Below are 25,706 nucleotides of genomic sequence, written 5' to 3'. Positions count from 1 at the left end.
ATATTTAATGTACAGACGTACATGATAGTGGTGTTAGTCTCTTCATCTAACCCGCTGCCAAGACGCAGTAAGCATATTTCCCAAAACATTTGCTTTAAAAAATTTCCCACAGCCCAACTAGTTTTATCTGTCGACCATTATAAAAAATATATAAACAGGCAAAAGCAACAGATCATCATATATGAGGAGCAAGTGTGTTGTTGGGGCATTTTTGCAACTTTTAATTATTGCAACTATCTCTGGTTGAACGACAGCAGCCAGGCAGTGATCGCTTGAGTATTGTCGTCACTTTCAACACATAACTTTTAAAACCTTAAAACCACAATTTCTCATTTTTACATTCAGTTGAACTTTGGAGAGAACCAAGCTAGCTGTTTCCCCCTGTTTCCCGTCTTTATGCTAAGCTAAGCTAATCGCCTCCTGACTCTGCCTCCGTACTCTAATATTTGGGTATATGTAGTGTGATGCATATTGTTTTGTACAGTGAACATGGTTTTACATGCAAAACAGTTGCAATGCAAAAACGTATTTAATAAATCATTAATTTACCATTTGCTTGAGCTTCCTATCAATTGAGTCCATTTAGGGAGACCAGAATTCTTATATAGAAAAATAACATAACGCATGGACACAAAATGCATCAAGGCCAGGTTCAATTATTGACAGAGCTGCATTCAACATCACGGCCTCTTACTGTTGTACTCAGTCCGTGACCCACTAACTCTTAGTGCAGCTAACAGAAGACAAACAGTATTGATGAGTTATAATAAATGATTACTGTCAGTGTTTGTAGGTCCAGTTTGTTAAGTCAGAAACATTTTAGGTCGAACACAAATACACAGTTTTTAGTCTTTTAGCTCACAGCTGGAAGACTCTTTCTAAGCAGGAACACAAAGGATAAATTCATTACAGAACTGTTGTGCCATGAGACGCGTGGAGCCTTGTTATCTCGCAGCACAGCAGTGATTCAGTATGCTTGTTGGATTCAACCGAGAAAAAAAAATGTCCAGCAGATATGACAAAAAATGAGATCTACATTGTTTGAAAATATATATCCCCATATGTTCGAGACATTGAGCTTTTAACTTCAAGGCAACCCTTGTTAGTCAGTAAAACTGTCTATTAAGGAATCATTTAGGTGTATACGTTAAGTGTCTTTAATGTTAATTAATACTTTATTTATGCTTTAGCACAGTAAAGAGTCATTAATAAGAACAACTTTTGTGGGAACAATGCCTTTTCCTGGTAGCCTAGAAATCTAGACGCACCCTAGCGGCAGCAAATGTAATTTGCAGCCAAGGTCAGTCTAGCAACTCTCCGTTGGCTTTCGAGCTGGAAAAACCAAATTCTGGTCAGGCCAATCACGTCGTGTATAGAGTCGGTGGGCGGGCTTAACATAAGGACGGCAGAGTTGCGACTGTTCCGCGTGAATTCCCTGCTACTTGAAAACAAAGAAGATGGCTGCTGCTGCTGGAGAACAGCGGTCTTTCGAATCGGCTTTGGTCATGACTCTGGAAGACTTGGAGTTAAGCACTGAAGTCATTCTTAAAAAAGGAAGATGTGTTCGGAGTTTTGCCGAAGGGATACGGCAAAAGTTTAATCTATCAACTAGCGTTGCTCTGGTTGGCTATGAGTGCAGAGGGAATTTGAAAGACAACCGTTTATCCCGCCCCTCGGATTGAGCCCTGCCAATGGTGAGTTCCCAGACCCAACATCTTGATGTGGGTCTGACTTGTCATTTTCCTGGTGCACTGTATGTACTCCCTCAGCATAAGACTAGCTTTGTCTTTATAGCTAGCTCGTTTTATTTATCAGGAAGACCCCCTCCATGGCCTCTTCCATCACTTAGCTGTTTGGAAAAGAGCTGCAGAACATCTGGAACAAGATCCATTTCTTAACAGCTTGTCATTCATTCATGATTTTGCAATCACAAGAATTTAGGATATTCTGGTTTTCTCAAATCCCCATAAAAATGGTCAAACTAGAAGAATGCGTGCCAATTTTACCAATCACCAAACTATTTCTGCATACAAGTCTTTTCCAAGCCAAGGTCAAATAAAAACCAAGGCTATGTCTCCTGGGAAGGACTGTTTTTGAACTCTTATTTATATTATAGCGGAAAAAGCTTTCGTAATGACTTACTAACACTTATAGTTTCAAACCTGATGCTTATAAAGTGAGAAATCCACCACATTTCATATAATGACTTTGTCATTTGTATCTACACACTTAATAGCTTATTAGAAAGTAAGAAAACCATAGGTGCCTAATGGATTAACTACATTGTTTATTGATTTGTGTGCATATGCTATCACAGCATTTCTTTTAATGATAGAAACGTCTTTTTTGCAGATTCAGACAATCTCCAATCCTATGTTCAACAATATTCTTTTACGACCCAAATATTGTTTAATTCTATGGATTCTTTGGTGCAGACTGACAGCAGACAGCAGACTGTCTTCCATTCGAGAAAACAGCTTCTCTTTGTAAATGAGGTCATATTCAGTGCAGTCAGTTGGGCTTTTAGATGCTTTAAACAACACTTCATTTCATTTTTTGATTATGTTTTTGCAAACCTTTTATGGCTCATGCTTTACCGTGCAGCAGTACTGTATTTATATAAAGACTGGTCCTGAGTAAAAACAATCTGAGGGTGTAGGAGCGCAGATGCAAATAGTTTTTCGTAAATTCAACTGTGGGATCTCAGATGGAGGCTGAGCGTCTGTTTAGACTGAGTCTCTGTAAACATTAAGGCAGAGCTGATCGAAGTCACAGTGCACCTCCCTGCTTTCTTACCTCTCCCCTCGTCTTTTTCTTATCCCCTCTTCCCTCTTCTCTCTGTTCTTTCCTTCCTTCTGTACATCCCTCCATCTGTGTAATTTCATTAGATGTTTGTACTGTGCTGTCATGTAAGCCAGTCCACCTGTCCAACCATCACCTATTTTTCTTTCCTGTCTTCTCTTTCCTCCACAGTTTTCTTCCTTACAGTTGTTTAGCTTTTATTTAATTTTCTGACGTCCTTTCTTTGTCTTTTTTTCATCCTACTTCATTCTTCTCCTCCCTGTCCTTTTTTCATAGCCTTTCTTCCTTTGTATCTCCTCTCCTCTCCTTTCCTTAGAAACAAATTCAATCCAGACCTAAAGTTTGGGAAACCCCATCCAAATCAAATGTTGTGTTGCTGTGTTTTTACAGGCCTTATATCCCAGCTTCCCGGTGTTGTGACTACTTATCCTGTTTCTTTTAGCGCGTTCCTCCGCTTGTATGAATATTTGTTTAACGGGGCCAGGATGACGCAAAAACTACAAGAGCATGGAAACACCCTGTGGATTCTACAGTATGTGCAGAGACACTGCTCCAATGATAACATCCTGAGGAGACTGTGGAGAGGTTAGCAGAGCCCAGCCACAGTGTAGATTTTAACCCTTTTCTCATATGAACTCCAGACAATGTCCATCCAATCAGGTGTGTCCAAAGTTTCCCTTTCTCACATGTAGTACACGAGGAGATTTACTGATTTACTACGCTACTGGAAATTTGGGAAATCCTTTTGGTTTAGGCGAGGGATGCTCAGAACATGATGTGGATTACACCACGGTCACGTAGCCGGTTCATAATTATATTAACATGCTTATACCCTTCCTTGAATTTGTTTGACAATTTCGCCTTCAGAGCTTACAGTCAGAAGTTCCCGAATCTCATCGTCTCTCCTGTTATACATTTTCGTTGGCGACTTTGTGTAAATCACCATTCTTCTTCACCCTCAGGTGTTTGTTTTCTTCCCTTGAGCCCTGATAGAAACTTCCCCTTGCATGCAGTGAATTTTCCAGACAATGGCCTGCTCTATTCACACTTTGGGCTCAATCAGACATTACACAGTCTTTTTACCAGGAACCTGGCAGGCCATAATCAGGGCAACATTTGAAAAATGTCCAATACTGATGCTACTAATGACCAAGCAATTGCATTGTGCTATTGTTAGCAGGAAGTAGTATACAAGCCATTAACCCTACTTTTTTGCACGATTGTGGACTTTTTGAGGGCAGGGTATAGTGAATACATTTAATTTGCTCTCAAAAAGGCAAACCGTAAATGAAGTGCACTATACACAGCCTATACCTGCTATACATCAGCATGTTAGCATTGTAATTGTGAGCATGTTAGCATCCTGACGTTAGCGTTTAGCTCTAAGCACCGTTGTGCCACAAGTGCAGCCTCACAGAGCCGCTAGCATGACTCTAAACTCTTTGTCTTGTTAAAACTCTTCTGCAATAATTTCCTACATAAAATAAGTGAATAATTACAGTAGATCATGTTTAAAAGTAGTGCAAGCTGATGTGAAGAATTAGTTTATCATTTCTCAGAGAAGAATCACAGTTCTCACAAAAGATCTAAACATGGACGAGGGAACGCAAATGTGAAATGATTAAAACGGACAAAATAAATGACAGTTACAAATGGTCATTTGTGTCTGAAAGACCATACTGACTATTTCACAGTTCTCTCTGCATCTTATTTGTTTAAGCAGTAATTCATGAATTGGAGCAGTTTGTTGGTGTTGTATAAGCTCATGGGAATGCTGACAAATGCCTTCAGCTCTGGCTCCTTCTCACTCTTCCCTATTTCTCTCCTTCTCCATTAGTGTTTTCTTGCCAAGGTTCATTTGTCCTACATTCTTAGTGCCAGAGTTTTATGTAATGTTATGTAGTTTTGTCACTGTTTAGGGCCTTTAGTGTATTTGTTCAGCTTGTTAGCCCTCCTTCTCTCTCTGTATCTATTACTCATTTAGTTTCTTCTTATGCTAAACCATATTTAATTTTTTTGTTTTAGATCATGCCATTTTTCTGTGTGTAACCTCGTCACACTCCCACTCTGTCCTGTTTATCATTGTTGACTTTTTACTAATTAGTTTGATCTTGTTTAATCGAAGAGAGTTGAATCCAATTTACTGGACTTTTTACATCTTAATTTCTGTTATGTTATATTATGTGGAAACTGAAGACATCAGACCTTGCAATGTCAGTATGTTAGCTGTATAGTCCATATTATGTTAGTTTGTTAGCTCCTCAGGGAAGTCCACCCACTGTCAGCAGACATACAATACAAGTATTCATCCTCTCCACCGAAGTTCAGAGAGAGAAAGTGTAAGGAGGCCTCTAATCAGCTTCTTAAAGAGCTTCTCTGTACCAATTCTCTCTCTCTCTCTCTCTCTCTCTCTCTCTCTCTCTCTCTCTTTCTATCTATCTATCTATCATTGGAGCCCACTGGACAAAATGTGCAGTGTGTAAAGACACGACCCAGAATGGGCTATTGTACCAAATTACATTGAGTCATCTGGTTATATTTAAACAGAATCAGATGTATTGAACCGACAGTTTGGGCAGTTTAAATTTCACAATTTCTCTGTGAGTGTGTTCTGGTGTTTACACATGGGTATTTCAGTATAAGCTTGTCTTTTAGTATTTGTTGGAATGTGAGTGTCTAAAGGAGAAACAAGTGATGGAGCTGTAGCAAAGCTTCCTTCTCTAACTCTGTGTGTGTTTGTGTGGGCATATGCAGTGACTGTGAGTGAGAGAGATTTTCTGGTGGGAAATGTTTTGTTTTTGGTGCCTCTTTTTGTGAAGTGAGCCTGTCATTGGCCCCATCCTGATGAATATTCACACAAGTGACAAAGAACGCTCACAAACAAAGTTGAAGCCAATTAGTCTCCAACGAGAGAGACAGAGACAGAGACAGAGACAGAGACAGAGACAGATTCACAAATGCAGAAACACTGTGCTCATGTGTATGTGTGTCTGCCTGTGTGCACCCACACAGACACTTGCACATGTTGCATACGAGAAGAGAACCCACGACAAAGTGAACCATGGCAAATTGATTTGAGTCTAGGCCGCCACAGAGCTGCTAATTATCATGGCCCTACATCACCGGATTTAAATCACAATCCCAAATGTCAGCATGGGTGCCAAGGTGTGACCTTGTGCTGCTGTTCGCTGCAGCTACACAGTGCACGTTGTGTGCTAAGAGCCGTGGGTTCACATTCACATTTCTCTCCCAGTCTGTTTATAGCTTCAGCAACAAAAGAGCAGGGTGGAAATTCACGCCCATCTAAACAAAAGGGTTGTTTTATGTTTCTTTTTGACCTCTGAGGAGTTTTCCCACTGCTCCTCACATCAGAACCTCTCATCAACTTTGATAAGACACTCCCTGTCAGCTGTTACAGGCTCTCATTTCATCTTCCCCTCATTGAAACATGTTCTGTCTTCTATTTTTAACTATTCAAGTTGCTTTAATTTGTTTAAAACTTTAAAACTCTACCTCTTGCCCGTAGATTTTTTTTTTAAATATAATTTCTTTTCTTGGTAATTGTTCATCATCATTATCAGTCTGTCTGACTGGAATGCTTTATTCCTCACCATTTACTTTTTTACCTTTGAAGATCTAGAATGTCAAACATATTCTAACATTGCCCTCATTTCAAGCTGCTCTGTCTGTCAGATAAATTCCTATCATGTAATATTGTAAGGCTAGCTATAACAAAAATATATTTATTTAAATCTAAAACTATTTAAATCAACTTGAAGGCTGCCTGCAATACTGATTCACACAACAACTAATCAAAATGCTGATATCAGGTCACAGTTGGTATTACCAGGACCAGCTGATACTTACTATGGTCACATGACAGCACAAACAACAATGGACAGCAAACAGTTTGTGACATGGATCCACTGAAATGAAATCTCCATGATCGAATATTTCATTTCTAGATTTGTGGATTGACACATAAATCTTGAGTTCTGTTTATTGAAACATAAATAAGTTACAGGTCAGTTGAATAACATTTACTGTTGTCTACCCTGCAGCAGTGTTTAGTTGGAAATGTTTGCACGAACCTCATGCAACCAACATAACCAAGTTGTCAGCATAAGGTTCTTCACACCGTACTTTATGTTTAATAGCTTTAAACTTAAAATCTTATGTGTATGTTGTGTTATGAAAATCGTTCCTTTTTTGTAGCACATTGCATATATTGTATAGATTGCTTGAAGCACATACGTTTTTGTATCAATTTGTATAAATTAAGTGCTACAAGAAATAAGATGAAGATTTTGTATTCCATTGTTAGAGAAATAAACACCTGGTTCGTCTGCATATATAAATATATATTCTGTGCTTTTTCTCACTCAGGGTGGTGCTATCTCCATCCTGACGGCCTGTGAGAGGCCCAATGATTTTGCTGGAGTGGTTCTGATAGCTCCGATGGTCCAGATGAACCCAGACTCGGCCACACCGTTCAAGGTGCCACACAATCGCTTGTCCACTCATTCTCTCCACTGCTCTTTCCTTTTCCTCTTTATTTTCCACTACTCTTTCCTTCATAAGTGAGTCACACTATTCAGTCAAGTACTCAGTTAACACAGAAGTCATTCATTTGTCTTACTCCACTCAGCCCTGCTGTGGGTAATGACTGTAATACTGACATCTTTTATTTTGTGTATTTCAAGTGTAAGAATCAGTGTAGGTGCCCTTATCGAATCACAGATACAATTGTGTCCAATTGTCAAGACCAACACTGAAAAAATCTGCATGGGAGTAGAAGAGACTTGTTTTTCAAATGATTAGCATGTTTTAACAAGAAGAAATGTGAACTCTGCACTGATATAAACATACAGTAGAAACACACTGCATGCAAACAGGGGAATTCTACAGCATATACTCCAAATGTTCACAATTGTATCTCTTTGTAACACAAGTCAGATGGCGAGAAAAACAACAGAGAGAGATAGAAACATTCATTAGGGAGGTGTTGATGTGTGAAAATAAACTGACAGACTGGGTGTTTTGTTTTTTCGCTGTTTGCAGGTTTTTCTGGCGAAGGTCCTTAACCACATGGTGCCCAGCCTCACTCTGGGCTCCATCGATTCCAAATGGATCTCACGGGACAAGAAGCAGGTGAGAGACACATGTTGGTGTGTGTTTGGGTGGTGGAGCTGTATTGTTATCTGTGATTGAAATATCTGGTATGGGCGTTGCAGAAAATAGAATTTACAAGGTCTCAAGGGAGAACTTTGCATGTGTGTTTTATCTGTACTTGTGGGAAGTCATGCACCAGGAAAGCCCACCCCACAGTACATCATTTGAATCCTTTCCAAATAGCAATTAGTCATATCTAGCCAAGTTTGTTTGTGTGTAATACCTTGGGTTGGTTGTATTGTGTTATTTGTTATTATAAAAACAGGTGCATGTACTGTGTCACCTACAGGACAAGTAGACAAAATTGCTTGGTGTGTATTTGGTTGTGTGTGTATTTTCAATGAACCACAGAAAGGACAAAAACACACATGCAGGCCCGTCTGCACACCTCTATTTGCACGTAGTTGTGCCTGTGGACTGTGGTTTTTGTACTGTTGGGGTTGTGTGTGTACATCATACCTGTGTCTGTACATATTGACACACCAAAGCCCTAATAAAAATAGAATCCCACACTCTGCTACTTCTGCTTCGTCCAGTCTATTGGAAGAAGTAAACTTTAAATAAGTAAAGCTTTTTTTCACATGAGATAGTCAAAGTAAAACTAGATATATACATGACACAAGGGGTGAATGGGAGTCTGGCCGTTGATACTTACTGTTCAGCTTTGGATTTCACCCATTCATATCACCACCGCAACACTAGATGGATGTATCATACATGATTGGGACACATAGTGCCTGGCCTGATACAATAACAATAAATCATTAACATTTTTACAAGGAACTTCTAAGCCTTCCACTGTTACCTTTTCACTTCACTTTACCTTTTCACTGTGAGATAAAGTGGGGAACTATCAGTCCAGCAAAAAAGTTGATGATTTGTATTATGTAATTTATTCCTTTTTGTGATATGATTTTATCTCAGTTTAGAAGGAAATCTTTTCACCTTTAAGAATGTGTTTCTGAGTATCACTGACTCCCCTGAGCTGCTGAACAGGTTGTGTTGCGTCACATCTCAGCTTACAGTCATTTATTATTCAAAGAAGCTGCGCATGTGGCCTGAGAGAACCTGCTTATGTTAAAGTGGGCCATCAGCTGTGTTTACATATAAAATGAATAGAATGTGTGTGACTTATGTGAGAGCATGTGTGGAACTTAAACGTATTGATGTTTAATGTAAGAAAAACAGGGTGTGACCTCTGCTATTCAACTCTGATTTAAACACAATCTACCTTCTGTGTTTCTCCCTTCCTCTGACTCTTATTTTTCTTTCCATAAAAGCCCTCCATTCATTTATTCATGATCCTTACTCCAATTTGCCAACTTTCATGGTCTTCCCATTTCTTCTCAATGCCCTCTTTTCTCCAATGGAGGCACTTATTCACATAGCTTTCTTCCATATTTGAATTAAACTACAAATTGTATTGGGCTTGTTGAATATAGATGCGTAATACAAACATCCAGACCTTACACTTACACTTTAAATGTCCAACACAAAATGTAGCTTCTCTGGTTACATTACGAGATAAAAGACAATTCAGAATCAGCCCTGCATCGAAGGGAGATATGTGATAAACTTGAGCATCGTCCACTTTGCCCCATAACTCTTTCCTTTCTCTCTCTCTCTCTTTCCTGCCAGGTGGAGGCATATGACGTTGATGAGCTGAACTTCCACGGTGGCATGCGGGTGTCGTTCGGCATGCAGCTGATGGGGGCGGCGGCGCGCATCGAGAGGGAGATCCCATCCATCAGCTGGCCCTTCCTGCTCTTGCACGGCGACAACGACAAGCTCTGCGACATCAGAGGCTCCAAGATGATGTACGAGAACGCTCCGAACTCAGACAAGAAAATCAAGGTGTGGATGGGTTGTTCACAGTAAATATCATATAAATGATTTTGAAAAATGTGTTTATTAGTTTATTTGAAATGATTTTTTTGTGACTCATAATACCAAAACATTAGGGAATAATGTATTACACCACTGCCTTCTGACATTTCAAAAATACACTTGTGTTGGCTGTATGAGAGGTTGCTACAGCTTGAGGTTATGCTTTTGTGGCTGACTGATATACATAAAGTGCAACTTCAAGCAGTGTTTACTGTTGCCTTTGATACATGAAATCCCAGTTTGTTTATTCGTTTTCTTTATTTCACATGTCATCATTGTATCATTAAACACAATTTCAGAAGGTACAATGATCACATGTAGGACGCGCGAAATGGGGAACCCCAAATAAGCTACTAAAAGCTTTTCGGGAGGGGGCTAGTTCAGTATACTCAGCTTATGGGCAGAAGGTTTGTGCCTAAAAGAAGCTGTGTTGGCAGTAAAAGTTTTCGGATGTAAGTTTTAATCATTAAAGTGCATCAGTTAATGAAACCTTTCAGCTAAAACTTTAACTCAGCCTTCTCACTCACACAACTACAGCTGGCTCCAGCAAGGGGCATTCACTGACAGACAGACTGGAGGCTGTTTGACCTTTATAGATTCTTCCTCTTTGCAGAAGGGTGTGTATCTCTGAAGAAGGAAGTTCACACACTTTTTTGTCACATAGCTAATCGCATGAGGAACGAAAAATATAACTGGAATGAGAAGCAGAATTGAAAAGAGACAAACCAGTTCCTGCATGTGCTTGTTTTCTATTGAATTAGGTCGGTTTCATGAGCTGCAGGGACTCCTTTATCACATGTCTTATCAAAGAAATGATTGGTATACCAAATGTCCGAACATTTCCCTTTAGGTTTAGCTAAGCATGATGGATGTGTCTCAACTTTGACCCCTGACTGAAATTGGACTGCAGTTAATTTAAAAGACGCTGGAGACTGACATTTGATTTGGTGATCTTCAAATGGCTTAGATTTCAAATAATAATAACCATTTCTGAGCTCAAATAAACCAGTTCTGAATAGCTTCCTTGTTGCATGGAATTTCACGGATTTCGCTCTTTTTGGCCGGATGTCCGTTACCTTCCGCTTTCTTTGTGTTGGAATTTTAAACTTCAGTGCATTTATGAGGACTATGGTAAACTGCTCTTCAAATCTCTGCAGGGTAAATCCAGACAGCTAACCAGACTATCTGTCAAATCTGAGTTTTTTTGTTGTATGACTAAAACAACCTTTGAACGTACACTTTCCACCAAAACAAGTTCCTTCCAAAGGCTATTGCTTAGGCAGTGCTTAGCGCCAACCAAGATGATTGTGATTGGTTTAAAGAAATGCCAATAAACCAGAGCATGTTTTTCTCCCATCCTGGAATGCTGTGTGGACTGGCCAGACCCTCCTCTGCAGTGCTGTGGAGGAAGATCTGGCAAAGCGAGACTACCATCTCTTTGACTCTATCATTGCTCCTGTTCAGGTCTACGAGGGAGGCTACCACGCCCTTCACCACGACCTCCCAGAGGTGGCCGAGTCCGTGCTGAAGGAGGTGACCAGCTGGATCACAGAGCGCCTCCCCGCTACGACATCACCATAACCGCACCGCTCCTAGAAAAGTGACTTTGACAACCCATTCAGCGCTCCAAGGCAACTGCCAACCTAGTCCCAAGAGGCCTGCTCATTTTCCAGTAGTCCAGCATAACAATACTACTACTACTACACTCTCCGGTCTGGGAAATACATTTTCTCAGTGTAGAAAGTTTACTGACGTTATCCTCCAGGCACATGCTGTACGGAAAAGAATATTTCCACATCCCCTGTGCATCTATCAATCAGCCCAAGTTACACTGATTTAAATTAGATGATGGGGTCAGAAACTACTTCTTATTGGAGAAACTCAGCAGCAGTGAGTGCATTAGACCTCACTGAGGTGCAGCTCAAGTTAAATAAAGTTTAAGCTATAGTATCCTGGGTTTTGAAGTGCAATAATTAAGTTTCCTCCTCCTCATTTATACACACAAGCCAGATATTTTTAAGAAGTAATGACAAGTGTAATATAATATATTATATAATATATATCCTTTTTGCTCATCCACCCTTAACAGACAGATCAGAGGTCAGGATCAGCTGGAGGACAGCACATCTGGAGCTGCTGTGGTTTCAGTGCAGGGTGAATACTCAATAGCTAGGTCCTCACACTGCTTCACTATCTTCACGGTGTCAGCAGTTATGTAACACCAGTGGACACAATACAGGTTTTCTGTGAGACAGTTTTGTTAGTGCTTGCTTAGAAGCATTCTTCCGATTTGGTGGCTCAGGAGAAACTGTCATCTTCTCAGAAAACATCCGCAACCTCTCTTCAAAATCTTCTCTGTCCCTTCCTTGATTACACTGTTTTAAAAATGACCTAAAATACCACTGTTGACACATCTAGAGTCACTCAGAAACTTAAACTGTAAGCACATTGGGATTGGGTGTATGTACAACAAATCCTCTTTTCTCCCGACTTTCTCCGCATCCTTCCCTTTTCTTTGGCCCAAAGACAGATGCTTGGCACTGATACATTACATACAGTATGAAGATTGGTGTCATCCATCCATTTAAATCTAGTCCTAATATATTCATTTGGCATGTTGTTTTAAGTGAATTGTAAAATGAATCCTGGCAAAATATTTCAAGTCTTGTATATTTTTACCTCCTATAAAGTGAGGATTTACAGCCAAAGGATTATTTCCCCCACCACCTCCATTGATTGATCAAGTTACCAATGGACAAATTCACTTTTCATATAAAGTACTATACTTCTTTCAGAGAGCCAGTTAAGAGTGTAGGGACATGAAGAGGAGGCAGCTTAACCAGGTGAAGCTGCTCTCTCTCTGTAGGTGGGAAATAGAGGAAAAGAGCAAAGTTCAAAAGGTCCCCCCATGTGATCTTTGACCTTTAAGGTCACAGTTGATTTTGGGTCATTCTCTGCAGCTATAAATTCATTAAGCTCAGACTGCAGACAAGGGCCCAGCTGGAAAACGAAAGGGACCCATCGCTCTGTTAATGTTAACAAAAGACTAGATTTCCTCTATTCACTCAGCATCTGTCATTTGGTGGATACTTTTATCCAAATCACCTTTAAGTGATATGAATGTATGCATTTCTTGCGTGGGTGGCCACTGTGGGAATCCAATCGTCTCAGGACAGTGCTGCAGTCATACTTCTATGGGAATGCAGGATGATCTCTAGAATAGATTCCAGACAATGTGATAAGGAAAATGATATCACTGAGAGTAAAACTTCTGGCTTCAAAAACACAAGTGAAGATTGTACTTAAACCCCAACAGCAATCTAGTATATAGTCCATACATTTATGTTGTCACATATAGAGATATTGGCTTTCTACAATGAAAAACTCTCTTTGTAGACTGATTTCAGTACTGAGACATCTATATTTCTCCATCAGAATTTTAAGACTTTGAAGCAGCTTTTATATCCTCATGTTGGAAAAAGAATATATACTAATATAAGAATAGACTTTCTGCCTTCTAGCTACTAACATGAATGGTGTGGCTTAGGTTTTTTAATCCTCTAAATCCCATCTACAGTACAGTACAAAGGGTAAAGCAGTCAAGCTAACATTTCCCCTTTCCTTTTCTCTGTTCCCAAAGTATAAACCTGTCACTTCTTAAAGTGTTTGCAGCAGTGTGCAGTACTTCAAGTCAGCCCTGGCTTCAAATAGGTTTTCAAAGAAACCATAGCAATAATGTCACAGTAGCCTATATTTTTGATAGCCGTTAATTATAAGCTATACAGACCATTTTATATTGTCAGGTAGACTGTAATTAGCAGGTTTTGCTACGCCCGCTAAGCTTTTCCCACCTATTCAGCAAGCATGACAAAGTTTCAGCAGAGTCAAGAGTTTTAAAGTAGCACGTGTTCGTCCATCCACAACACCAAATGTTGAAAGGGAGCAAACATTTTGTTTGTTGACTTCAGACATCATGCATGTCCTGTAGATAATACATCTTTTGCAGTTCATAGAAGGAGACTCATCTGTGTCCCCCCTGGCTTTTTAGGAGTTTTCTTTATCACCCAGAGTTCAAAAAGACTCATGCAGAGAGTGTAGGGGAAGCACAGTGTTGTGTCCACGGTGACCGTTACTGAAGTGTAACCGTGGCAGCAGGCCGGCGGCAAGGTAGATTTTTTTTAAATTCCATTTTACATGTGTAGTAACCACGGTGATCACTACAAGAATAATAGAATGAGATGAGTTTCTGGCGTCATGCCTGCTCTGTCTCTTTTTCTTTCTAACTTTCCATTTCCTCCCTCTGTCTCTCCCTATCACACCCCACCATGTCACAACCACCTTTTTTTTTTTTTGTTGCTGTGGTGACCAGCGCTCTTTGTTCTGTCCATCACAGGGCCCCTTGTTCCACTGCTGATTATTACATCTCGTAATGTCAGCCACCCACACTGTCCCTAGTGGACAATTGTCAGAACTGCAACAGGTTGCATGACATTTGTCATTTTTTTTTACAGCTGGCTTTAAACCCATCAAATTACTTCAGGGACACAAAAACTTAACATTTCTAAGTCTGTATGCGAGAGTGTGACCTATTTGTCGCCCGCTAACATGCCCTGCAGACATTTTCCAGCTCTAATGTGTTTTGATTCTTTATTTTCTCTGATGTTTGCAAACTGTTCTCTGATCGTGGTATTGAAACAACGGAGTTGCATTGGAAAATGAGAGATGAATGAATTGAAATCAGCAGGATAATGAAGGCAAGGCAAGTTTATATTGTATATTTCGAGGATAGAAAAAAGTAAATAAACAGAATTGAGTTGAGGATGCAAGTGCATCCTCTTCTCCGTTTTCTCAGGCATCAGAAGACATTTTGCTAGACCGAATATCATGTTACACTGCCATGGGTGCAGACATAAAATGAGATGTAATGTATTCATTGGTCCCAGTGGGAGTCAGCCCTTAACTTCAACCCCATATCAGAAGCACTTCAAACACAATCTCCTCCTGATTGCGCTTCAGCAGGCACAGCACACACAACAGCTGCACAGTCCCAGTTGTATTCAAACTGCTAATAGCACCCCTGCTGCACAATGGATTCAGACTTGCAGGATCCTATGTAACAGTACATTTAAAAAGCTCTACCTGTAAGACCACACAAGTGCATATACTGAGATGAAGATGGAGTGAGAGGAGAAGAGAGAGAAAAAGACAAGAGAAGTGGTCAGTAACCATGGCAGCACGTTTTTTTTCTTTTTCTCTCCGAAATCACCCAGTAACAAATGTGTATTTGTTAATGGTGCAGGATGTAAAGCAGACGTTGCTGCGCTTTCAGACCTGGTTGTCCATTATGCTGCTCTGAGGATTCCCTTTTGTGTGAGCATCGAGATAAGAGAGCAAACAAGTACCGTCAGCAGCTCACAGTGAATAATAAGAGCTGCACACGCTCACTGAATTCAAATCAGGCTGGTCTGCTGTTTGAAGAATTAATAGAATTAATTCTTTGGAATTTTAAGGCTAAAATGTGTTTGTTTTTTTCAAAGGAGTTTGTGTATTTTGCCCCATCTATCCATTGTCTTGATTCAAAAGTGATGGCCGAAAGTCTATAAGTGAATTTAAGGAGGAATCCACCACTTTTGCTTTAGATTTCATTTTTATTCATCTGTCTTAAAGGTATGTAACCCCTGACCCTTTGTACTGCAAGCCTCCCCTGTGCATGCCAATGTTATTTTCTACTGGCTTCTATACTTATACAAGCATGAATTGTATGCAGGTTTGCCATAGGGCCTACTGTGATATAGCCATGTACAGATGCATTGCTCTGTTGATATGTTATAATCCACAAGACTGTTAATATCTTTTCTATTCAGGACAGACATTCTATGTTATGTAAGGGATAGAAAATAACAAAGGCAGGGAAACCGCTGAGTCTGATTGGTCTGCAGCTTTTCTGACAAAGCGAAATTCAATTGGCCAGCCAGCTTGTGAATGGGGCTGTTGTTGTTTTTTTTGTCTCGACTTTATGACTGTGTCTAAGAAAAGAGATGTTATATATGGTGGAGGACTAAGGGGCACAGGCCAGTCTTTCTGTCATTTTATGAGATTAAAGCACTGTGCACTGGAAAGATTCAGTGCACAGTTTGCGTGAATGAAGTCGAGCATCAGGGCTCAAGTAGACAGCAAGAATTGAAGAGGTCTTCTCCAAAATGCATTAAATAAAAAAATAGGTTCTATCTTAAGTTCATCATCATCATCATGTCTGTAAAATACAGATCCAGGTTGTCATAATTTCCTTCCCTGGGACTTAAGTTACATACTAGTATATAAAATTGTGACATTGAAAATGCAGATATCATTTTCAAATGATTGACATTGCATTTTGGAACAAAACCCTCATTCAAATCTTGCTATTTTAGCAACAAGGTTGATTCATTTGATTTATCTGTAGTGGCCAGACTGCTTGATTACTGAACATAATTGTAATACACTGTATAGTAGCATAGGATTGCTAACAATGCTTGATGAAAATACGAAAATCATATGTATTTTACAAATCTTTTAATTATCTTGCCGAATGTATTTAAAGGAATTACTTTTATGTATAGGCTACCATATATTGATTACACGTCATGACAAGGCACTTTTTAATACCATAAACCGGTCATATTATGTACTTTTTACTGTTGATGCTCAGCTACATGAAGCTCCATAATACTTTTTGAGATGGAAACTGTTTCAAGATTGTATGCACAGTCAGCAATCCCAAACATGTATGACAATGTTTCTGATATGATTTTGCATATAGAGTATTTTACTACAGTGTGTTGAAGGCAGCATTGTGTTGAAAAACAAACTAAAGTCTTTGTGCAGTTTGTCACAGAACTATTAATGTTTAAACCATCTAATAATAGAATGTTTTTGTTAAGATCTTAACAACAGGGTGTTATTGCTACAGGTTTGGGAAAATCTTGTACTTCTTTCCCAAATTTGCCTTTCAGAAACTTAACTCTCACTTTAATGTAATCTTGAGGTATCTCCTCTTTAAAAAATGTAAAATTAAATGGACACGAGTGAGAGACATAATGTAGCTCTCTGCATTCATAAAACCATCTGTTACATCTCAGATCAAAGACAATTTGGTCAAATCATGTTTGAGGACTAAATTGCAGGTATCAGAGATTTTTATGGGAACACTATTTTTTAAATTGTGGTCAAGTGTTGTTTGTGCCTTTATTACTATGATGATTGTGTATCTGAGCGTGTATTTGAGTGTGTGTGTGTGTGTGTGTGTGTGTGTGTGTGTGTGTGCGTGTGTGTGTGTGTCTGTGTGTTTTGATATAGATGAACTATACAGAGCTGCGTTAAGCAGAACAGTTTCTCTTGGTTTTCTGGTTGTCAGACCTGTTCTGTTTGAGTAATTGGGTCTGTCTGCTTGTCTTTCTCCTGTCTATTTATGTCTGTCTGTCTGAATTTCTGTCCAATCCGGAGTCTAAGCAGATTTGGGTCAGAAACAGTTACAGCTCATAAATACCTCCCAGCTCCTTTAAACGCCTGTTTTGTTTGCCTAAAGACACCCACATTATGAAGAAACACAATACTTTACATTAAAGGTGAGGCTTTTGCCCCCATTTGGGTTGCTATAATTATCGTGTGTAATATTTTGAACTTATCCGTTTTTTTTCCCATTGGTTTTCAACAGAAAACAGGAAGTTCTGTCCATCACATGATAATAACACAAGGATTTGAAATACAACAAGAACCAGTTTTTCCATCAAGAATGCCTGTAGAATGGTTTCATTCTTCATCCTTGACGTTATTTGTACATGTTGAAATACTGTTGCTGTTGCAAAAATGACAAAACATTTCAAACTTTGAGTCAAGGCAAGTGTTGAATGAAGATACACTAATAAATTAAATAAACATAGTTCTTTTTTTTTTTTTTTGGAGGACCCTAAAAACACAAAAGGCTGCATCAGTAATTGTTTTTAGTTTTTTTAAAGGTTGAACATATATATATATACATTTTATTCAAGCAAAAACTATACAATAACTAGCGCTAAAACATTCACAGTTGGCTTCTGTATCTTTGGCAGAACTGGAGACAAACTTTAACATGCTTTGTCATTACTTGTACTGTCACTCTTCACATAGCACAATATTTATGAACAAACAAATGCTTCTGGCCATAGTTACTGGTACTGGTAAATATCTAGATTTTAATTGGCTCTAAGGAGGCAGAAGCTGAAAAGTCAGATGTGAAAAATTGGAAGATGAAGTGTGAATTGTTGCCAGGCAAAGCCATCCCATCGACTCATACAGTGATAGTGATAGAGAAACGACTGCTACATTTTTCCATTATATTATGGGAAAACATTGTAAATCAATCCCTAACATGATCATGCATTGACATAAAATATGAAGTCAACTGGAGTCTGTGTGGTAATAGGCAGCCCATCATGGACCAAATAGCGTCACATTCTAGAGTCTTCCTTGTAAAGTATGTGTTGTTTGTTTAAACAGTTTACTAAATACTGATGACAACTAAATGACAGTATACCCCAAAACTTTAATTTAACTCAAATAATAATAAACAGTGTCAGAATCCTAAACATTTTACTGATGTAGTAATGAGTCACTTCATGATAAGTTGAGTATCAGCATTAGACAATTAAATTCAAGTGTGACAAAAATACTGTAAATAAAATGTAATAATCAAAGTACTTCTGAATCATTGAAAGTCATATTTGTTACTATCATGTCCATACACTCTTACAGAATAAACTATATGACATATTCACAGCTTCTCTTTGTAATGGGTTCAGAGTGAAGGTAAATGTTTTCATTTCACTTAGTAGTTCAGTTTATTACTAAACTTCATTTGTGGGATAAACATTTTATTAAAAGGAAAGCATCATGTGTGAGAATTTTTTTTTGTTCTGTGTGGTTCTAGCCTGTTATTGTGTTTTCACCCTAATTCCAAGCAAATAGCCATATCTTAAGTAATCAGTTGTAAAGAAAAAAAAACAATTTTTACTGGCATACTTTTTGGGACCAATTGTTGCATGCAGAACAGCTAGTCAATGATTCACCTCCTACTGCAGGTAAAATAAAGTTAGAAAAGTTAATTTTCATTCTGTAAGGCGTACAGCAGGGTGAAGTTGAGTATCACACAGGCCAGTATGCCTGTCCACCGGGTTTCTGTTGTGTTTAGTGTGCAAAACTCAAGAACAAGGATAACATTACCCAGATGGTTCAAATAGTTCCTGCTTTTGACTTGGTTGTTTGGGATTTTAAAAAGCAAACATCAGCCAGTAGATGGCGGTATTGCACCACAAAATTCATTGAAGACAAGACAACCTTGGTTGTATGAATGTAGTGTTGTAGAGCTGTATTTCCAGATCAGAGCACTTGCATGCAAGGCATGAATGAACCAAGATGTAGCTGAAGATTTAAGATACAGAGATTTTTCTTTTATATTTTAATTGGTTTTGGGACTCTGACTTTTAATCTATGGACATGAATTTGCCCCGACCCTACTCTTGTACAAATCTTACTATATTTGCCACCAACCCATTTTCATAACACACTTAAAATCAAACACATGCTCTACTGTTTTTTTAATCTTTTGCAGTGTTTTCCTACACCACTGATCATGTTACTCAGTCTGAACAGTGCATTTGTTTTTCAAAACCTTCATTAATAATCTCCAGGATTTAGACAGTAGTGTCATTGAAGATTATTTCTTCAGGCATTGCTGCTTTTGTTTTTTGTTTGAAAAGTTACTGCACAGATGAGGTACAGCAAGGATGAAATGCAACAAGGTTCACAAGCCCTGTATCACCACAAGCATATGGTATACAGTACCCCCCCCTCCCCCCCGCACCCCTCTCGTTCATCCTCATGTCAACACCTGATAACGTCAGCATTCCAAGACAGAGATGTTTGGAGAGGATAGATACTAAAACACACACAGTATATACACATACATATGCAGTACACTCTAATTTTGCAGTACACTCTAATTTTTTCTTGTCTCCCTCCACTCTTCTCTGCCCCATTTTCTCTCTCTTTCCCCTTCTCTCTCTGAGAATGTAGGCTAGTATCTCTCCTTGGAATTTGCTTGAACCACATTAGCAGCAACTCCCAAAGGATGGCACTTCTAGGAAAGTCAAGACCAGAGTCCCGGCTGTACATATGAATATTTATTTGTCACTTTGAGTATATAGGCTGTACTGCCACTTGTTCATGTTCCTGTGGCTCCAGTGGGAAATACTTCCACAGAAAAATGTACTCCCAGGTATGAGTCTTATTGCGAGCCAATTCACATACAGCACATACAGCGGTGATTGAGGGGAAAACAGTAAGGTTCACAAGCTTACTTTAGCAGTGTAATCAACCTCCATCATCCACCCTGTAAGACTGAGAAATGGCTACTGGTGTGGTTTATGTCGAGTTTAATCTGTTTTTTGAAAAAAAAAAGCACAATTGGTTGCAAACTCTGTGTAAACATCTTTAAACAAGAAATCTCCTTTTAAGAATGTATTATTTCCTAAGCTTATTTTCCCAGCAGAGGAAGCCTGTAAGCCTATTTTTCTTCTGTGCTTGTTGAAAACAAAGACCTAAGCCAATCAGAAACCGGTTCGAGGAATTAAATCTGGGCTCGCTGTGGCCATGGCAACGGCTTTACCTCTGTTACAGCTGGAATGGAAATGGAAGAGAGGAGATGCTACACTGTGGTGGTGCTTAGCAAACCTCTCAGAAGAGACACCTGTAGATCCAACCTCAATAACACTGCTCCCTTTTGACTAGCTCATTTCTGCAGGGCAATACTGACTGTAGACCTGGATTTAAACAAAGTAAAGAGCAGGAAGATGGAAAGGGAAGCAAGAATCCCTGAGCACTGAAGCTGTGTACAAAATAGAAATAAACAGGACTGATGAATTTACTTAGATGGAATACAATTTAGATGGTTACATGAAGATTTGATATATGCATTCACAGGATAACAGAAGAGTGTGCTGTCTTATCTGAACAGACCTACTGTACGAAGAGCCTTGAAAGTCTGGAAGGAAAGAATGATAGACTGGTGGTGGGTTAGAGCAGGGAATGAGTGAGGGATAAGGGCAAGGAAGGGATCTGGGACAGAAGTACATCTGTGAGGTGTTGAATCTTTTTACACATACTACTAGAGAGGATTTAGGCTTTTCAAGAAAGGCATGTGTTGCAGACTTGCAGTTGTGCCAAGGTGTCTGGTCGCTATTTGTTATGTCTGTTATTAATTGTGTTGAAATGATGGGTTCCTCAGGTTAAAGTGCAACAAAGTTGAACATCTTCCTTTTAGATGTCAGATAGATAGGACTGCTTTCCTTTTCCATATCACATCACAGGCATACAATTTTTCCAAGGAGTCACTCCAGTATTTGTAACACAAATGCAAGTATTTTGGACACATTTTACATCAAAACAGCAAAACACATCTTCTCACAGGCTTTACAGATCCAGGCATGTTGGCTAACCCAAACCCTTAGATCTTATTCATGATCTAATATTTCTGGAGATCTAGCTACCAAATTGTCATTTCCACTTCTGTGGGTGTGGTCGTATTCGGAGTGTACAAATATGGTTCTGCCTCTGATCCCGCCTCTACTTACATGACTATCTCCAATTGGCAGGGTTTTTTCTAAACTTATATTGTGATTGACCGTGCTATTTGTCAATCAATGTCAACGCTTTCTGTTCAGTCAGCAACCACGCCTCCTCAAGCTTGCAAGAGGCAGCCGTTATTCGTGCGTGGTGTAGCGCTGTGGAGTAGCTACCTATAAGGGAGGAAGGAAACGTGTTAATTTAATTTTTGCAGTCTTCTCCCGTTGTAATTAACCGCGCTACACTTGTGAAATAACGTTTTAAAAGGGTTTTCTTCGGTATTTTGGGTTGTACATAACGGCGGTGTGGCGCAACGCTGTAAACACTGAGTTTAGGATTTGTCACCTGCAGCAGCTGACACTTGTGTCTTGAGGAGAGTGGAGTCGCTAGGCAGTTGCCAAAGGAAAACAGGCAGTGGCTAACAAGTAGTTAGCAACTCAGCCAGTTAGCCTTCCAGCTAGCCAGCTCTCCCTACTGCTACAGCAAGTCCCACCCTCCCTCACCAAGTGCGTGGACGTCGTAAGAGGCTGCAGCGGTGAAGTCGAGTGATTTTTCCTCTCAACTTAGCCAGCATCGTTGTAGCTGGCTGGCAAGCTAAAATATCCCTGTAAACGTTAGCTACACGACTCCGACGTTACATTGTTGGCTTTAACGTAGGACAAGTGTCTTCTGTGGAGGGATACGGTCGCTACACTTGCAAAGAGACTGGCTAAAAAGAAGACACGAAATAAGAGCGAACAAGGAAGACACAGAGAAGGAGGGGACTGGCTAGTTTAGCCGGGGAGACAGAATCTCACGTAAGTAAGTTCGCTAGCTTACCAAACGGCTTACCGGTCCTGTACAACTTGCTGTGCTTGCATGGCAACGTTTATCCAGCCAGCCACTTACCTGTGGCTTATCTCCTGCAGCCAATGCGCCATACTATGTTACAGCGAAAGCTAGCGGTAACGTTAAATGCTTCCTTAAAGGTGGCTCACTAGCTAGCAAGATAGCTAACGTTAATGCTTGGTGGGTTGAAAGTGAGACTGCGCTTGGATCACAGCTCCTCTACGTTTACTGTAGCCATCGCTTGTTAGCTACGTTGGATAGGTAAATCTAGTTAAGTCTAGCTATATGTGGATCGAACAGCGAAGTAAACCAGTTGTCATGAGTATTAGCTAATTAGCTAGCTGCTTTGCTAGCTACGTGTAGTTCCAACCGGGGCCACCCACCCAAGTTGACGGTTCAGTTTCTGACGATGCCAAGTAGTAATGTTGTAGTAACGAAACCCAGCGAATGTCACTAGTTATCTGTTCCCCATGTTGCAAATGTTAGGCTCATATCTGTTCGGTGCAGCTGTGGGAACTGTGTGTTCCTTGTCTCAACCCTAGATAAAGTGGACTGGCCGCTCAGACAATGTCACAGCAACACTTCATGTACGTCCAGACTCATTGCACTAACGTTACCTTTATAAATGGTAGTGTAGTATCTGTTTCGCTGTCAAACTTGACGTTTTTCTTTACAGCTACCCAGGCTGTGTAAGTACATTCCAGTTGTCATGCAGAGCTGTCATTAGCCACTTAACATTCACAGGGCACACAGTGTACTGACATAGTAAAAGTCAATGTCAGCTGTTCAAAGCAACAATTAAGCAATCCATAACCACATCACAACACAGTACTCAAACACAAGTATGACTCTATACCAAAGCAAACTCTGACGAATGTTCTCTCCTTCTGTAGATAGATAGATAGATAGATAGCAAACGCTGCCACTGAGCCACACACAGCCATGAGTATTGAGATACCGGTGGGGTTGACAGAACTGCTGCAGGGCTACACTGTGGAGGTGCTGCGACAAAGGCCGTCAGACCTGGTGGATTTTGCAGTACAATACTTCACCCGTTTGCGGGACACCAGAAGCCAGGATGGGGCCAGTGCCGGTGGCAAGACGGGGAAAGGAGTGATGTTTGATGGGGAGCCGATGCAAACAGAGTCCAACGGAGATGATGACGAAGATGATGATTCTGACTTTGAGCGTAAGTTGATGTCTTGTTGTTATGATTGTCACCCTTTGCGTTGAACATGTCTGTGTGAGTGAAATGTGACAGAATGAAAAAGAGTGTTTGTGTGAGGGGTTTGGGGAGTGAAAGAGAGAAACTGAAGGTGAGGTTTGAAGCCTTGTCACTGATGTAGTCAGAATCTATCATCTCCTCTTGAGAGACAGATTCTCCAAGTGTGTGAGGCCTGCCATATTTGCATACACATACTTGCACCAAGAAAATCCCATTGAACAGATAGTTTGGGAAGAGCCCTCATCTGCCACTCATCTAAGCTAGGTCTTCTTTATTCTCATCATCTATCTGGCTGTCTATCTGGCTCATGTTTTGATTTGAACAATAAAGTTTCAAGGCCTTAAAAGGTCTCATTTCATTAAATATAACTTTCCAGTCAAATCATTTTAGAAACTGTGAAAATATTCAACCTTTGCAGTGCAAACTCTCAAGTGAAAACTTTACCTGGACTCCACAGAACTTCATGAAAGCGTTATGCTTTTTTTGTAAAGGAGCATTGAAAAATAACAAGAGGCAACCTGCAGATCCACTGTGAGCTGTAATTATAAGGGATTTAAATGTTTTAAAGTATTTTTCTGCTATCAGCCAACAGCCTATCTTTACCACTTTGTAATTTTAATGTGATATAGCTTATAGTTGTACCATTTTAACAGGATATGCTGTGAAAGTTAAATCCATGCCACAAAGCTAAAATAGGCCCACATATACAACTTTACAATCAAAGTAGAGTTGTAAAAAAATCATTATAAAATGTGTATGCGTTTTCTCAGCAACAGTATACACAGTTGAATTTAAGAGTTCATGAACTGTATAACCTTTACTTTGTAGCTCAAACTATTAAAGTCCCACTGAGTACGCTACTTTCAGCAGAAGCCATGCCTCTTTCGCATCACTCCCCAGTGTTTGTCAGACTGGCAGAAGATGTAAGCTGCTCCATAGCCCATAGCTCTCCTCTGTGCTGCTGAGAGCAGAGTGGCCTAGATCACATCAGTGTGCTGTGAAGCAAGGGGCTGTTACCTTGTGAATGGGGTTTCTGTTTTCTCAATGAGTATCCATTGTGATGATCAGCTGTGGTGATCTGTGAATGTATCGTAGCCAGGTGTATCTTCTAAAATTCACTGATGTGCGTGCAACATTTTTTAAGCTAATGACAGAATTTCACAGTGCTTTTGTGTGTGTAAATCTAAATGCTTCTAAAGTATGATTGTGGCTTGCACAGTTTCTCTCCTGCCAGTATCATTGGCAGATACTAAAGCACCTGTGGGGTGTAACATCTGGTTGCTGGCTTAAAAGAACTGAATTAATCAGACTTGTTTCCTGCGACTTGGGTAGTATTTTTTTGGTTTAAACTTTAGTTCTAGTTTTACGCTGTTGCATTTATATGTTAACCATATTTATTATGCCCCATAATGAAATATTAATCTTGGCTGAAAGCAATATTGGCCAAACTTGGAGATTGGTACAAGCTGGTTTCGGGTAAAAGGGGGATTTCAGTTTCTGTTTCTATGCTCACACAAGTGGGGTTTGGCTGCCGTCAAACAGCTGTGACTTCAGCTGAGGGTGCGTTGTGTATGTGCATGCATGCACGTGTTGTGTCAGTGTGTCTGTGAGTGCGTTGAAGGCAAACACGTGTTATGACTTGATTTCACGCCCGTTCAAATTCCAGCCTGTCAACGCTTTTGATTAGCGATTGGTTGTTAAGCATTTTTCCACACCTCATCCAAGGTGGCAATAAAGGACAGGGAGCTGACATTTTTGTGTTTCAGGGAGAAGCTTTTGCCTTGATGCTGTGGGTCACACACATGACATCCATGACAGTAAATTATCCAACCAGGCTTGTGTGCACACCCCCAGGGGACATTTCTGATCAGAACAACGCAGGCCTGTATAATGAAAGACATCATGTGCTTTTGCCTGACCACTGTTGTAGCCCTTTGGTATAAAAGAGTACTATAGTGCTACTAGTTTAACAGCACATGCTCCAAAACAGTTTGGTCTTGTGAAGAAAACACCAAAATAACTTTTATAACTCGGGATTGCAAAACAGGATGGATATTCTTGTATGTTTCCACAATGTCACATACCCAACCTGGTTGTATTAGTTTCAACCCTTACAGCACTAAATGATCTACAGACAATAAGACATTACACTCCC

The 25,706-nt window shown here is 39.8% G+C and overlaps 2 protein-coding genes across 9 annotated transcripts in view; both read left to right on the top strand.

Moving 5' to 3' along the window:
• The window catches only part of mgll (monoglyceride lipase), a 41,202-nt gene extending 22,630 nt beyond the window's left edge, over window positions 1-18,572 (top strand). For all 3 annotated transcript variants that reach the window (XM_036008294.1, XM_031286546.2, XM_031286545.2), the window contains 4 exons: window positions 7,189-7,299; window positions 7,864-7,953; window positions 9,613-9,828; window positions 11,326-18,572. In XM_036008294.1, coding sequence (XP_035864187.1) covers window positions 7,189-7,299; window positions 7,864-7,953; window positions 9,613-9,828; window positions 11,326-11,442 — 534 coding nt within the window. In that variant the 3' untranslated portion in view covers window positions 11,443-18,572. The remainder of the gene's footprint in view (window positions 1-7,188; window positions 7,300-7,863; window positions 7,954-9,612; window positions 9,829-11,325) is intronic.
• Window positions 18,573-21,623: 3,051 nt separating this feature from the next.
• The window catches only part of prkar2aa (protein kinase, cAMP-dependent, regulatory, type II, alpha A), a 45,310-nt gene continuing 41,227 nt past the window's right edge, over window positions 21,624-25,706 (top strand). Inside the window, exons 1-2 of one of the 6 annotated variants that reach the window (XM_036008292.1) lie at window positions 21,624-22,295; window positions 23,228-23,515. In XM_036008292.1, the coding sequence (XP_035864185.1) occupies window positions 23,269-23,515 (247 nt within the window). In that variant the 5' untranslated portion in view covers window positions 21,624-22,295; window positions 23,228-23,268. Of the gene's footprint in view, window positions 22,300-23,227; window positions 23,516-25,706 lie in introns of all 6 variants that reach the window. The other 5 variants (XM_036008290.1, XM_031286538.2, XM_031286536.2 and 2 more) reach the window with 5 other exon arrangements.

Source organism: Sander lucioperca, chromosome 12, assembly GCF_008315115.2.
Source record: "Sander lucioperca isolate FBNREF2018 chromosome 12, SLUC_FBN_1.2, whole genome shotgun sequence".
NCBI lineage: Eukaryota > Metazoa > Chordata > Actinopteri > Perciformes > Percidae > Sander > Sander lucioperca.
The sequence above is the reverse complement of the archived record's forward strand: the minus strand, read 5'-3'. Positions and strand labels throughout refer to the sequence as shown.